A 15,510-nucleotide genomic window follows, 5' to 3' on the forward strand; every position below is an offset into this window, starting at 1 on the left:
TATGACCGAACCTTTTCAGGTTGCCTACGTATTCCAAATAGCAATCAGGTCTGTACGTAGTTCGGGGCTACAAATGAAAAGAAAAATGATATGTAATGTGATGTGACCGAGCCTGACTCAGGCTGCCTACATATCCAAATGGAATCAGGTCCTAACGTAGTTCAATTACAAAGGGGTGAAATAGTGTAATGACCAAGCCTGACTCAGGCTACCTACCTATCCTAACGGAATATGGTCATAATGTAGTTCAATTACAATATAAAAAAATATTAATAAAAAGACCGGATCCGGTAGGGATTTCCTACGTATCCCACCAAGGGAAGTCAGGTCGCGTCGTAGTTCCAGTTACATGAAGATAATGTTTTTGGGGTTTCTGTTACGAGAGACCGGACCCGATGTGGGTTGCTTACGTATCCCACTGTGGGAAGTCAGGTCTGTGTAGTTTTTTTACAATAGAAATGCAAATTACAACGGAAAAGAAAAAAGCTAGCTTGGGCGTCTTTAGATGTAGTACATCTTGATCGAGTCTTAGTTAATGGGCTTCGTGTTAACTTTGCCATCCATTTATGCCAAAATCAATGCTCCTCCTGAAAGCACTCAATGAACCACGTATAGACCTTGCCAATTTGGTGCGAATTTTCCTTTAGCTTCGTCCCAATGAGGAAATATTCGCTTTAAAACCAACTGCCCTGGTTTCAAATTTCCTAGGCCTTACTCTCTTGTTAAATGCCTTGGACATCCTATTCTAATAAAGCTGACCATGACAGACAGTGTCCATACTTTTCTCATCAATGAGCATCAACTGCTCATGTCCTACTATGTATTCATTCTGCATCGTCCAAACCAACATCTTGGATAATCCTTAGAGAAGGTATCTCTACTTCTGCGGGTATCACAACTTCTGAACCATAGACCAACATGTAGGGAGTTGCTCCTATAGATGTTCTAGCCATGGTACCGTAACCAAGCAAAGCTATCACCACCCAACCCGCATGACTGGGACCCATCTAATTCCTAGTGGGCGAACCAACATACCAGAAACCTAAAAATTCAATACGATTTTATATTAACCAAGCTAAACAAATATTACTCGTTTAACAACAAAAGAATAAGTAATTCATGCCATAAGTACTTAAATAAGTGTGGAAGTTCTAACAATTACAATCCCCAAAATCCGAAAGTCATCGTACAGGACCCTAAGCCAAAAACATGTCTAAGAATCTGGGGTCTAACAAGTAAGTAATTCATGATGTCTAGAGTACGAAAAGACATCATAGCAAGAAGATCTTCGGGCGACCTGGCACCTGACTGATGGAACCTGACTGTATGGCTTTGTTTGCGGCTTGCAATGCAGCAATTGATTGAATCTTTCCGGACTTGATTCCTTCTTCCAAAAAGTCTCCCATCTTGAACAAATCGGCAATCTTTTGGCCCATCGAGCCTATCATCTTTTCAAAGTAGATGCCCTCCTGAGCTCGAATGAAATACTTACTGAGCTCACTTTCATCCAATGGGGGCAGAACTCGGGCAGCCTCAATCCTCCAACGTCGTGCTTAATCCTAGAATGATTCAGTCGCCTTCTTTTGTACGTTGCCCAAAGAAAACCTAACTCGTGTGATCGCAGTGTTGAATCCGAAACGAGTCATGAAATCCGCTACCATATCCTGCCAGTCGCTCCACTTGCGAGGATCTTGGCGAGTATATCAAGTGAGCGCCTCTTTTGACAAACTTCTGATAAACAACTTCATCCTCAATTTCTCGTTCCTTCCCACTTCTACTAACTTGTCGCAGTAGGCCCTCAAATGTGCATAAGGATGACCTGTCCCATCAAAAAAATCAAACTTAGGAGGTTTCTACCTGATTGGCATGCCAATATATGGGTGTATGCATAGATCACCATAATCCAAACTCTTGCTTCCATGAGGAACTCGTATGCTCCTCATTTCTTTCCTTAGACTGTGCAGCTGGCTAATGATTGATTCGTCTTTTGCTATCTTGGCATCTCTCTCCATTTCTGCATACTGATCCACCTAGAGCAGGACCCTGACTGTGACAGGGCCGGTAAAGGTTGGAGCCCCAACTGCATATACCGGTGGCGCATGTTGCTCATGGGAAGTGTCAACGTGTGCCCCTAGTATGTGTTGCACGGTTGGGTAAGTAGGTATGGTAGCAGCCTGGGTTGGTAATGGGTTTTGTGAATTATGGGTGTAGTTGGCGACGTAAGGGGTTTGTTTGGGCAGATTTGGTACATTCACGGGAGTGATCGGAGGTAAGTTGGAAAAGGAACGGGGTACTGAAGGTGGGCGTGTAGATGGAGGGAAGTGTTCTAGAATCGGTGAATCCAAGGACGAAAAGTGAGGTGGGTTCGGGAAGGTAGTCACAGTGAGATGGGTCAGGTCCCGATCTTGGTGCAGTTCTCCTCTTAGTTCGTCAAGTTGTAGCTTTAGTAGAGTAATCTCTTCTTCATTGTTTAGATTAATTCTCTCTCTTGAGCTTCCCAGATTTTCATTCGTTATGAAAAGGTTAGAAGTTGGGTTGACTTTGTTGGTCATAGTCATTTTTCTCTTAGACCTCAAATTGTAGTGTGATTCGGCCAATTTGAAGATCAACACAAATCAACCTCTGTTGAGGGGATACAAACGAAAATAAAAACAGTTGAAAAACAAAAAGGGTTAGTCTGGAAAGCTTTAGAAAGAGTAGAGTAACACATTTAATCAAGTAATTACGTCAAGTCAACGTACAAACAAGCGCGTCCTAATTATGGGGACTCTTTTTGCTAGAGGTAAGCCTACGTAACACAAAAATTGATGATGATGATCCTTTTTTGACACATTCTTTGATTTTTTTAGAACAAACTTAACTTTCATTCCAACAAAAGGTAGCTCGAGAGCTTACAAGAGTAGGCCTATGGTATCCCAAAAGATAAAACACAGGAGGAATTGCCATAAAGGCATACAAAAGGAATGTGTCGAAGGAAATTTGAAATGAAAATGAAAAGGGTGGCCACGAGGGCGTACAAAGGGATTGGGCCATACGACGATCTTTTGGAATGTAAAGAAAACAAAAGGGGGGAAGAAAATAGTCTAGGGCCATATCGGGCCGTCATTGTCATCCCCATCATATGCTGGATCATAATCGGGCCCAGGGCCATACTCAGGTTCTTCCTCTGGGTCTATCTCTATCTCTATCTCCCAACCTGCCTCTAGTTCATACTCGGGTCCCTCCTCTATGCCATGTACTACAGGCCTGTATTCAGATAGCACCTCTAGTTCCTCCCCTGGATATCCTGCTAGAGTATACTCAGGTGATTTCTCTGGATCTATCTCCATTACCAGATTATGCTCTGGTTCCCATTCTGGATTTTCTTCTGGATCCTCTTCCATTGGTTCATCTGGCTCTGTCGGATCTTCTTCTGGATCCTTTTCCATCTCTTCTTTCGGCCCTATCGGATCTTCCTCTTCTACCAGCTGTATTGAATGGTTTACTGAACCCGGAACTACCTGCCTGTACATGTCATTATTGACATTCATGTGGGGCAGTATCTCAACTGTAAGCCAAGCGGCTGCATCATAGTCTTGAGCCCGTCGAATCCGTCTTCGGTCGGCAGAAGTGCTAGGCCTCCCACATTATACTAGGCATAGCACTCGGGTGTGCAACTCTCGTCATCCATACCAATTGTGATCATGTTCAGCCATTCTCTTTGCAGAATTCTCACTCGTGCTACCGGAACCATCCTATCATGGCCATCCTCATGCAGCGCCATATGGGATCAGATGGGGACATCTTGTATAACTCCAAACTGCCTCAAGACTCTGAAAGGCGCATATGGCTGGATCCCGTTCAACCCAATGAACTCAATGAAGTACAGATTTGCAGTCCTTACCAAAGGTCTTCCTGACAGCCAAGGTTATTTCCACTGAATAGCATCTCCCATGAGCTGAACCAAGAATACGCGCCACTCCTCCTCTCCAATAGGTGCAGGCTAGTACCTCATTCTTTCTACGTGGCTCCGAATCCTACTATGAGTATCTATGCAGTAATACATGATCGGGAGGCGCCTATAGAAGTGTTCCATGGCCTATAACTACAGCAAGAGATTACACCCCTCGAAAAAGTTGTGCCCCCTTGAACAAGTTGATAGAGCTCGGAGAATCTCAGAAAGGATCATGGGGACCAATGTCAATTCATCCTATCCCGATAAGATGTTCATGATAAGTGGCAGAAGGTTAATATTGATTTGGCAAGCTCTCTTTGGGAAGACCAAGACTCCCAACAAGTCTATGGCGGAGGCTCATGGCCACATTTGCTCCCACCTTCTGCGGTCACACACAAACTCGTCACGATATCGATCAAAGCTTTCTCAGCGCCCAAATCTCTTAAAAGAAAGTCAAACTTCACTCGATCATTTTCCACGTTCCTGAAGACCGGGTAGACATTAAATCTCAAAATGCGCAAGAATCTTTCTCCCGATATGAAGGATGGTAACACCGGCATTCTTCCCTCAAATGGTAAGTTGGTGAACCCACAAACTTCCTCCAAAGTAGGGGTTATCTCAAAATCTAAAAAATTGAAGGTTACTGTAGCGGGATCCCAAAATTCTATCAGCAGCTTGGTAAGAGTTTTGTCTTCTCGGATACTCATTAGTCACATCAACGACCCCAGATGTTGTGGGATTTCCCCTACGTGTGCCACTTTTATATTCCTCCACCATGTTTGCAGGTCATGAGGCGGTGAGACTATCATTTGGATATTTGGTAAGTTTTAGTTAATTTCCATATGAAAAAGAAGGGTACAGGTTATGATAAGTATTGTTTGTTAAAAAAAAAATCATCTGGTGTCTATCTTAAGGATAATTTCATCAATTCACATAGAGAGTTATGTCATTTAGGTTTCGAACCTTTGACAAAGGGTAGCTTCCTAATTTACAGCAACAATACCTTGGATTATCCTACCTAAGATGTATGCAGCATGACTTATTTTCTAGTATATCATTTTTTTCCTAGGAATTTCCAGAGCGGGACTAAATGTTTGCGAGAAGGTACGTAGCGAAACCACTGTACCAACTTTGAAACTAGAGATTTCAAAGAAGGGGTGGAGGCATGTAAGACAGCACCTCGCGTGAACCACAGTGTGTGTAAGTGTAGGCCAAAGACTCAATAGAAAGTGCAATGACATTATAAGGAAAGCAGTAACAAATAGTGTTTTCTCATACAAATAAGGAGTGCAAATTTTGCTTTGGCTTGTGTCCTTTCAAATATAGCAATGTAGCAATTCATAAATAACAGGTAATATAACAAATATAAATAAATAAACAAACTCCCCTCAAGTATCTACTTCTTAAACTAAGTCTAATAAAGTCAAAACCTGGGGGTGTCCCCAGCAGAGTCGCCATGCTGTTATGCCCTCTTTTTAATGGATTAAAACTAGTTCACAATTTTGAATATGTTCCTCTGGTTTTGAAAATTTTCAGAGTTGCCACCTAATTTTAGGAAATATTACGAAATCATTCGTAAAAATGTAAACTCCATTTTTAGTCTTTGAAACCCGTGAGATTCTAGGTAAGGAAGGGTTTTATTTACCCCGAAGGGAAGGTGTTAAGCATCCCTCAGAGCCTATCTGAAGACAGTCTTTAAACTTATTTTAATTAACACTAGAGGGGGATTATTTAATTATTTCTTATTTAATATCACCTATTTAAAGAATTGCAGAAAAAGAAACTACTCTCTCAAAACTATTTGTATAAAAAAGGGCGTATTTAGAGTAAATATAACTATGTGAGTAAATGCATATTTATAAAGGAAGTAGTTAATGCTAATATATGCATGAGGAAAATATGTATGACATTTAGTTTATATGAAAATATGTGTATGTTTATTGCAGAGGCAGTAGTTAGTATACATGAGATATAAATATATACGTATATATTATGTTATATCCCGCATTTTTGCGCATTCGAAAAAATTTGAAATAATGTTGACTTGTAAGAAATAAGGCCACATTTTGATTTTTATCTAATATATATGTGTTGTTTATGAAAAATATTGAGACGGAAATATCGAGGAAGGCTAAGGGTGAAATTGGAATTTCGGAAACTAGTTTCATGAATTACAAGAAGTAGCGAACTAATTGGGCCAAAAAAAAAGAGAGAACAAAAGGCCCAACTCATGTGGGTGGCCGGCCAAGGAGAGGAAAAAATGGGCCAAGCCCATGTAAATTATGCCCATTAATTAAATAAATGAAAAGGGGGCCAACAAGTCTTCATTCTTCATGAAGTTTCAAGAACAACCAAGTAGACAAAAATTGAGAGAAAATAAAGAAGAGGCCTCACGGCCAAGGAGAAAAAAATTGAGGGCTTCCAATTTTGATCCAAAAATCGTAATTTTCTTGTATCCTTACTAAGCTCAAGACCCTCTTCAACGTGGTATAATTTTTGAGGCGAGAAAACTACTTTTGTGGCAAGTGAAAAATTTAAGAAAAGGTAAAATTCTATCCTTTTATGTTATGGAATATATATATATATATATATATATATATGTTGTAGTATGTGGAAATGAGTGAAAAGTATGAAATTTGTGTGTGTGTGTGTGTGTGTGTGTGTGTGTGTGTGTTTGGGTGTTGTGGCCGTGAGGTACCTCATGGTGAAGGGGAGATGAGTTGATTTTATTTATTATGTTAATTGCGTCGTTGTGACCTTGTGATGTAATCGGAAGAATAATAGTCAAGTTGGCATGAAAATGTTGTTAAGTTGTTGTAGGGAATTTTATGATTTTATTGTGAATTTATGTAATTATGGAAATGGAATTGTTAAGGTGTAGATTGTGGTTGTTGTTGATGAGAATGGGATGAGAATTATGGAGTTGTGATGTGTGTGTGCATAGCTGCGTGTGTGTGTGAAGTAGTGTATGGCCGTGAGCCATAGTATGGTGAAGGGGAGGTGAAGTGAAGTTCATTTAGTTGGTTAGTTGTGTCATTGTGACATTTATGACGTAAATAAAGGTTTAACGAGTTGAGTTGGCATTGAAATTGGTTATAAGTCGTTATGGGAAATTATGTGATTTTTATATAGTTTTTATGTACTTACGAAAGTAAGATTCTAGAATGTGAATTAATGTTATTGTTATTGAATTTGGAAGAAGACATTTAGTAGTTTTGTCGCATTTGTAGAAGTTTCGGATGGAATATGGAATTGGCGGGAATACTTGAATCCATGAATATTGTTTGGAATGCTATTGAAATATGTTTGAATAATCTTGAATTAGTTAATGGATATGGAAAATGTTGATACTAGTTTGATAGTGTGAAGTTGGGATGGAAGATATTGAACTATGTAGAAAAGAAGACTATTTATGTTATAATGTATTTTGTGTTGTTGTTATTGTTGGGTTGTTGTTGTTGATATTTTGGGCCGAGGTGATTCTCGGGGATGTTGAATTTATAGGGGAAATGCTGCCGAAATTTCGGTAGACAATATGAATTTAAGACTTGAAATTCTAAAAGCTTGAAACTTATATTTGGCAACTATGATCAATTGTAGATTTTGGACGAAACGGGGATTGAGTTTGGATGAGCGTAAGGCGCAAGTGAGGTATGTAAAGCTACCCCTTTCCTTCTTTTGGCATGTCCTAGATATACTAGGTTGAGATCTAAGCCTCGGGGACAATTCTGTTCATGGAAATCCGAATTTGATTTTTGGGTACTATTCATTCAATATAATTGAACTATAATTCTCATGTTGGTTGGAAAAATTATCAAACATCCGCAACCTTCGTAAACGTAATCGCATCGCTCTGAAGCTTTCATTGATGATTCCATAGAGCCTAATGTTCATGATTCTTGTCCGCCACCTCGACTTGACCCGAGGTGGGCCCACTAACTCCGAGACTCCTTAGTTTGCCCTATTTGACTTATCCTTGCATGATATCGGAAAGAGACTTTTGCTTATGACTTTAGCTACTAAAGAATAATGTTTTGTGGCTCCGTGATATTCTGATATATGTTTTGAACTATAAATACGATTTCAGAAGTACTTTTGTGAGATAAACTCCATATTGATCAGTTGTCCGGACTAGTTTGCCTAACGGGTTGTCATATGATTATATCCAGTTTCATAAATGTTTTGATATGTAAATTGCATTAGTTTCCGCACTACTCTGCTCGTGCCCATTATTATGATATCGTTCGCCGGTTCCCGGACCGGTTTTGTGATCGTGCGCACTATGATATATTCGGCAGTATGCTGTGTTACGGTTCCCGAGACCTCGCCATAGGGCCGGGTTCCGTTTATGGAGTTATGTTGTGATATGGCTTATGATATGATGTGTGTGATGATATGTTATGTTCGGGGTTGTACGGAGATTTGAAACTTTCAGGAGTATACTGTGTTGTGGCGCCAATGTCGGAGTGGCAACCACGTTCCTGAGCCTTATGCATGATTTCTTTTACTTGCATTATGTACATATGATTTCCGTACCAGTTTTGATATACTGATTCAGTATTCCCTTCTGTACCTTATGCTTCAGTTATGGTTGGATTTCTGTATCTTCTGCTTTGCATACTCAGTACATATTTCGTACTGACCCCCTTTCTTCGGGGGCTGCGTTTCATGCCCGCAGGTACAGACGCACAGTTTGGTGATCCACCAGTTTAGGACACCTTCTTCTGCTGTTTGGAGTGCTCCTCTTATTCCGGAGCCTACATTTTGGTATATATGTCTTTTGCTATGTATATGTTTTTATAAATTGACTATTTGGGGTATGGCGGGGCCCTGTCTCGTCCTATGTCTTCGTTTTGATTTGTAGAGGCCTGTAGTCATATATGTGGGTCGTGGGTCTTACGTGTGCTCGTCTTGTTTATGGTTTGTGTCTTAATGCGGTCCGGTTTGTTATGGCGACCAAAACGGCCCATATGTTTGCATATGTACATATGATCGGCGATGTGTATTCCGCCGCCCCTTTTTGTTCTGATATGATATCTCTCTACGCGTGACCGCTTAAGATAATAATTATTTTCAGATCTGTTTAAAATGATGAATTTGAAAATTGACCTAAGCTATAATATGACGATTTGGTATGTTTGTCCGTTTGGGTGCCCAAGTAGGGCACCAGTCGCGGCCCACGGGGCTGGGTCGTGACATATTCATGATGTATTTTTGTATACAAATAGTATGAAATGAGAGGATTACGAATGCATATTTTTTTAGAAAAATAATGTATATGTGTGATATTTATATCCTATGAAAAACGGTATATAATGGTTCAAAAATAGCTAATTTTTTATATGGAAATAATATATATGTATACACATGATGAAAAGATGATTAAAGGAATTACTAAAAATAAGATAGTATATATATGTATGCGTGTATATAAAATGGAGTATTTACCTTATAGCTCTCGTAAAATAGCTTGAGCCACTATACTCGGGCCCTAATATAATTTCCTCATTTAAACATAATGAATCTGACCTGTTCCATACGTTAGCATTAAATAGAAAATGATTACCCATAAAATATGCATATTATCCTTTTGAAACCTCTATTTAAATCGTTCATTTTTGTTAAAATGAATTTAAAAAAAAATGTTAGTTTGATGAGCAATTAACTCAAAAAGGAATTTCTTTCCGGTTAATTTCCTTTAGTTGGAAATCACTTTTTTAACCTGAAAGTGCATAAACAAAAGCTGAAAATCATTTGACAATTATTATTCTAAATACGCCTATAATCGGAATATTACTAAAGTGACTACCTGACTGGGGGTGAGGAAAATAAGCAATTAAATTTCTATACTTAACTATTTCTCCGCGAGTTCGTACACAAGCAAAGACATAAATATGCTACAAAAACAATCCATAAAATGTTAGTCAAAAATATAAACAACATGTATATACACAAGTTTACACAAAGACATAAAGTTCGAAGAGAGGAAGGAGGACGAAGACTCTTGACACGAATGAGGAACTGAGACTGCGACAGATTAATGAACGAAACATAGGCTACTACTGTTCCCTTCTCTTATATGGGCATGATCTAGAGTTGTCATAACTCCAAATGCTCCCAAGTGTGTTCATGCAAAAGAAAGAAGGATAAGAAATTAGAAGCAGTCTTAATAAAAGAAACATAGTGAGTGAGAAATGCAATATATACAGCTAGTTAATTCCAAAACATGACTTCAATACTTAAAACTTTTCGAATGCAGATTGCAACTTCTAATACAAAAAGAATAGGATCACAGTTAGCCAAGGATAAAAAGTAGTCAGAGAAACATAGAAAAAATAGACAAAGTACATCTGAACATTTTATTAATCATACAAGAAACAAAGACAGCCGTTAAACCCAACCATGTACTCAGTGATCATGAGAGAATATATTCGTCCAACCTTAAGTTGTTGACTACTTTCTGGTGAGATTTTTTTCTTTATTTTTTCTTATTTTGGAAGTAAGAAAAACTATTCCTAATCTTGGTTATTTAATTAAACTACATGGTTAAGAATCTCACAAAGGACATACAGCCCAATAACTTTACGTGCATATAAAGAAAACGATCAACATGTCCAACTGATTGTAACCAGCAAGCTAAAGCTTGAGCGAAGACAACCATGGCAAAATATTTGTAACTTAATAACTGAACCTTTAAATCATTTTTTTTGGTAAGGATTTGATTAAAGAGGATCCCAACAAGACAATTGCGTGGAACAGGTACTCAAAATACATTACGTGCAGGATGTTCCCGGAGCTATATCCGACACACTTTGGCACTTCAAGTTTAAACAGAAGGTGAAACTTGAATACATGAGTTTTAGACCTCTGAACAAATAGAAAAGACAATATCTAGCAGGACGATGTCCACACAGTATGCAACACTTAGGCCAGTAAAAATGATGAGTTAATTCTCGGACAACCTAAACGCGAAAACATGATCAAATAGGGCAGCCTACTGTTACAGTGGTTTGAACACTTTGACATGCCATTAAGGTTCTAAGGTTATGCCATCTAAGTCTAAAGAAAGAGGTAAATTCATGTCATATAATCCGCCCTTAACAATGGTTCAAACAAAGCCAAGAGACTCAACGAGGCATAAGCTTAGCAAATCTTGAGTATTATACCAAGTAGAACTGGAGAATTGCTCCTTCTAAATGAGAACACAGATGTAGTACCCTTGACAAGAAAACATTACATGTAACTGCACATTCTTCACAACATAAAGAATCCTTCAGCCAGACAGGTTCATTGTTTTTCTTGAATGGGACTCATATTAAAGAAATAAAATGGTTTCATGGACATGACTCCAAACACACAGAAAGACGAGAGGTAAACGATCATTCACTCTAACTGCACATTCACATTTTTATCATAATTCCATCAATGGATTTCCTTTAGATGACACGGTTCGTGTTAGCCTTTTATATACAATTTTTTGAAGAAAAACAAGGCAGGGGCTGATTCTGATAAGCCTTAAAAAACAGAAATTAGGTTAAGGACGAAGTTAATCACATATTCGACATGTTTAATTTCCACGAATCAGTAACTTTTCTTTTAATCAAAACAAGTAACTTTTTTCCCAATCAAAACAGTAACTTTTTTTTTATATATATCAAAAACAGTAACTTCCTTTAACCAAAATAGTAACTCTCTTTTTATTCAAATCCAGTAACTTCTCTTTTCTGGCACAAATGTAGCTTTCTAATGTATAAAGCATATTTAGTTAACTATGGAAAAATCCCAAAAAATCCATAAACAAAAGTCTTCTTAAGTTAAGAACGTCTCATGGACATGGTAAAGAAAAAGAGATTTTGGACATAAATCATGAAGGACATCATATTCTTCTCGTTATGGACTTGCAATAATCTATTATCTCATTAACTAAACATATGACCTCAACTACAAACATGATAAAACAATATGCTAAATCATGGTTTCCTACGGTCACGAAACAAAACACACATTCACATTTTTATATCCAACAACCATGATATCTTTAGAGGAAAGACAGAGTCTCGTAACTAACTTATTCGAGCATTCTATTGCTTCAAAAGAACATGAAGACTAGGCTATTTACAACATATCTAAAAAAAAATAGACAACATATTCTTGCATCTCAACACAGTCAAAATTCAAGATTTCAAAGAGTAGAGCAGAGAGTGAAAACGCTAACCTCTTTTGAGCAATGAAGTAAAAGATTTATAAGTGATAAGGTTATTCCAACGTCAGCAAGTTTCGATTAGTTCAAGCTTGTGCAAATAAGTTGTTTCCTTCCTAAACGTCATAGTTCCTATGTTTTAAGTTTTACATACTGGTCTTTCATCAAAATAACAGGAAAGTAGATTCTAACACCCTTTAAACAGAAGACTAAACAAGGAAACAAGATTTGCTGGTTCTAATTATACAGTTAAAATAGAAAATTAAACGAACGACAATAACATCCAAGCAACTACTTATTTATCTATGAACTGAAAGGAAAAAAAAAATTAGGTTGATTACTGACCTTCTCCAAGACATCGAACTGAGGCTATTTGTCGTCATCGAGTCTCTGAATCCTCTTGAAGAGCTTGTTTAGCTGAGAACCACCAAGAATTCGACAAAACAAACTTAGAGTTAAAAGAGAATTTTTTGAGAGCCCCAACTTAGAGTTAAAAAAGGATTTTTATGAAAGCTTGAAGAAACAGATGGGATTCGTTGAGTTGTTCAAGAGGGAATTTCCAACACTTGAACCTTTTTCAAATTGCTCACTAAGGGCTTTTATTTATAGCTAACAACTGAGGGTTTCAACAGCACCACAAAGAAGCTTGAATTCGAAATTCAAAAATAAGGAAAAGGGGGAAATCTCAGGGAATTTTTTTTCAACAAATGAGATGATGAAAATGGGGATGGGACTTACCCATGAAATCTGCTGAAATCACACATGGAGCCTGGAAGCTTCAGAGGTGGAGTGTGAGGAAGGAGAAGAGGTATGTGAGCGGATGTGATAGGTGAACAAAAGGCGGATTTGGTGGGATATGTGTCACGACCCAACCGGAGGGCCACAACGGGTACCCGATGCTAACCCACCCGGGCACCCCTTATCATACATTCACATTTACATCTAGGCGAGCCACAAAGCTAAATCATACTTTCCATCCATTATTCATACTAATCCCATTGGGCAACGATACATACATACATATATATATATATATATATATCGCCATCAATGACAATGCCCATATCAATGTACATAAGCCGACGAGGCTAACAAAATGAAATCCAAAATATGGGCCAACAAGGCCAAATACATCTGACCATATACACATGTCTACGAGCCTCTAAGGAGAGTATGTCATATCATATAGGCGGGACAAGACCCCGCCATGCTGATCATTAATATCTCTTGAATTCTTGTGGGAAAAGTGTGGAGAAATGTTCTAGAGAGTTCTAGAGAGAAGGGGAGTAAAGGGGAAATGAAATGAAATAACTTGGACCCCTTATTAATAATACTCAAATCTGTCCCGCTCCAAATCTACGGACCAACATACGGTCCGTATAAATTTGACTAACCGTATGTCTGGCCGTAGATTTGGTCCAGTGAGGCTGTTCATCTGGGCTGATTATACGGCCAAATATACGGTCACTATAATTTATACGGCCAGTATGTTGGGCCGTATAATGCCTAGTTCTTCTGAACTCATTCTCGTCGACTCGTTTGATCTCCAATCCTTATGGAACCTTCTTAACACTTGTTTATCACCTCATTAAGCATCTAAGGGACGTTATAACTCTTCTCCAAAGCATCATTAAATCATCATTAACATTTTACTCGTAAATCCTTTCCGATACATATCGTATACCTTGCCTTTCTCTTGGCAAACTTTCTTCTCTTACCCCGAACGTCTTTGAAATCTCAATTAGGGTCATCAAATGTCATTCCTTACTTATTGTAATACCGTACACTTCGTGCTCTACATTAGTCTATTCACTGCGCATTAACAAATTTTTTTTCGAGGTGTAACATTCTTCCCCCCTTAAGAACATTCGTCCTCGAATGTTAAGTTCTCGGGGATCCTACAAAAATTTTGCCAGAGTTTTCCCTGTAATACGGCACTACCATCCTGTCACAACAGCCCATAATAACAATGTCTCACAGGGCTACAACACAATAGTAATAGAGTTTGGCCACACACTGTTACACCTCGGAAAATTTTTTCGTTCATGCACAGTGAATAGACTGACGAAGGGTACGACGTATACGATGTTTTGATGAGTAAGAAATAACATTCGATGATTCTAAATGAGATTTCAAAGACATTCGAAGTAAGAGAAGAAAGTTGCCAAGAGGAAGCAAGACATACGAGATGTATCGGAAAGGATTTACGAATAAAGAATTAACGATGACTTAATGATGCTTTGGAGAAGAGTTATAACGACCCCTAGATTGTTAATGAAGTGATAAACAAGTGTCAAGAAGGCTCCATAAGGATTGGAGATCAAACGAGTAGACGAAAATGATTTTCGAAAAAACTGTGGATTGTACGGTCCATTATACGGACCGTACAAAAGATACGGACCGTAGATCTGGCCGTATAACTTGTCCAGAGAAGAGTCTCCTCTGGAACCATTATACGGTCACACATACGGACCGTATAAATTGTACGGACCGTATGTGTGTCCGTATAAATGGGTCGGGACAGATTTTGTGTATTAAAAAAGGGATCCAAGTTCATTTCATTTAATTTTCCCTTCACTCCCCTTCTTTCTAAAACATCTCTCTACACTTCTCCAACAAGAATTCAAGGGGTATTTGTGATCAAGTACATCATACCAACTGAATCAAATGTAAGAAACTCATTAAAGTTCATCCAAGACAAGGAATCCAAGTGAAGGTGAAACTATGGTTTTGCTCAAGTGAAGTGTTTGCACTCAAGGTTCATTCCAACACCATCTAAGGTAAGATTTATGGTATTTCCATGTTGTTTAAGTTATTTGAAAGTTGAAACACTTGGATTGTAAAAGGATATAGAAAATGGGTCATGAAAGTGTGAATAGTGTCATTTTGAGTGATAAATTGAATTGAGTCATGATTATTGATATGTTGTGATTATGAGTATGCTATAAATGATATTGAGGACACGGGATAGGTATTATATGCAAGAAAATGTACTAGTACACTATGACCATGATTATGGATGAATTGAGGTGGAATTGTTAAACGAGGGTAATGTAGATGAATGAAGATTGTTGGCTACGATATTGTGAACGTTGTTATAAATGTTTGGGAGTTGATATACAATATGGGAAAAGTTGTATAAACAAAGGAAATGCTGCCCAATTTTCTCTAGCTTTAGTAAGCACGTTCATGTAATCGATTAGCTAATGTGAATGCGAATTCTCTTGAAGGTAGAAACGTGAGCATTGAAGGAGAACAACCAAGCGATGGAAATTGTTAAACGAAAGAGGTATGTAAGGCTAGTCCTTTCTTTCTAAGGCATGAATCTTATGGTATGAATCCTCCTATCTCTCCATGATTTTCCTACATATTGGGA

General features: G+C 38.2%; 1 protein-coding gene and 1 long non-coding RNA gene across 2 annotated transcripts; both read right to left on the minus strand.

Annotated features, from left to right (window-relative positions):
- Positions 1–3,083: 3,083 nt before the first annotated feature.
- LOC132639584 (uncharacterized) lies at positions 3,084–3,530 on the minus strand. Its single transcript, XM_060356023.1, has one exon. The coding sequence runs from the start codon at positions 3,528–3,530 to the stop codon at positions 3,084–3,086; it is 447 nt and encodes a 148-aa protein (XP_060212006.1).
- Positions 3,531–9,763: 6,233 nt separating this feature from the next.
- Positions 9,764–12,945, minus strand: LOC132641074 (uncharacterized). Its single transcript, XR_009582664.1, has 2 exons — positions 12,873–12,945; positions 9,764–12,551 (listed from the first exon to the last, which is right to left on the minus strand). It is a non-coding gene; the product is annotated as an uncharacterized LOC132641074 (long non-coding RNA).
- Between the last annotated feature and the right edge of the window lie 2,565 nt (positions 12,946–15,510).

This window comes from Lycium barbarum, chromosome 5 (genome assembly GCF_019175385.1).
Source record: "Lycium barbarum isolate Lr01 chromosome 5, ASM1917538v2, whole genome shotgun sequence".
Taxonomy (NCBI): Eukaryota; Viridiplantae; Streptophyta; class Magnoliopsida; order Solanales; family Solanaceae; genus Lycium; species Lycium barbarum.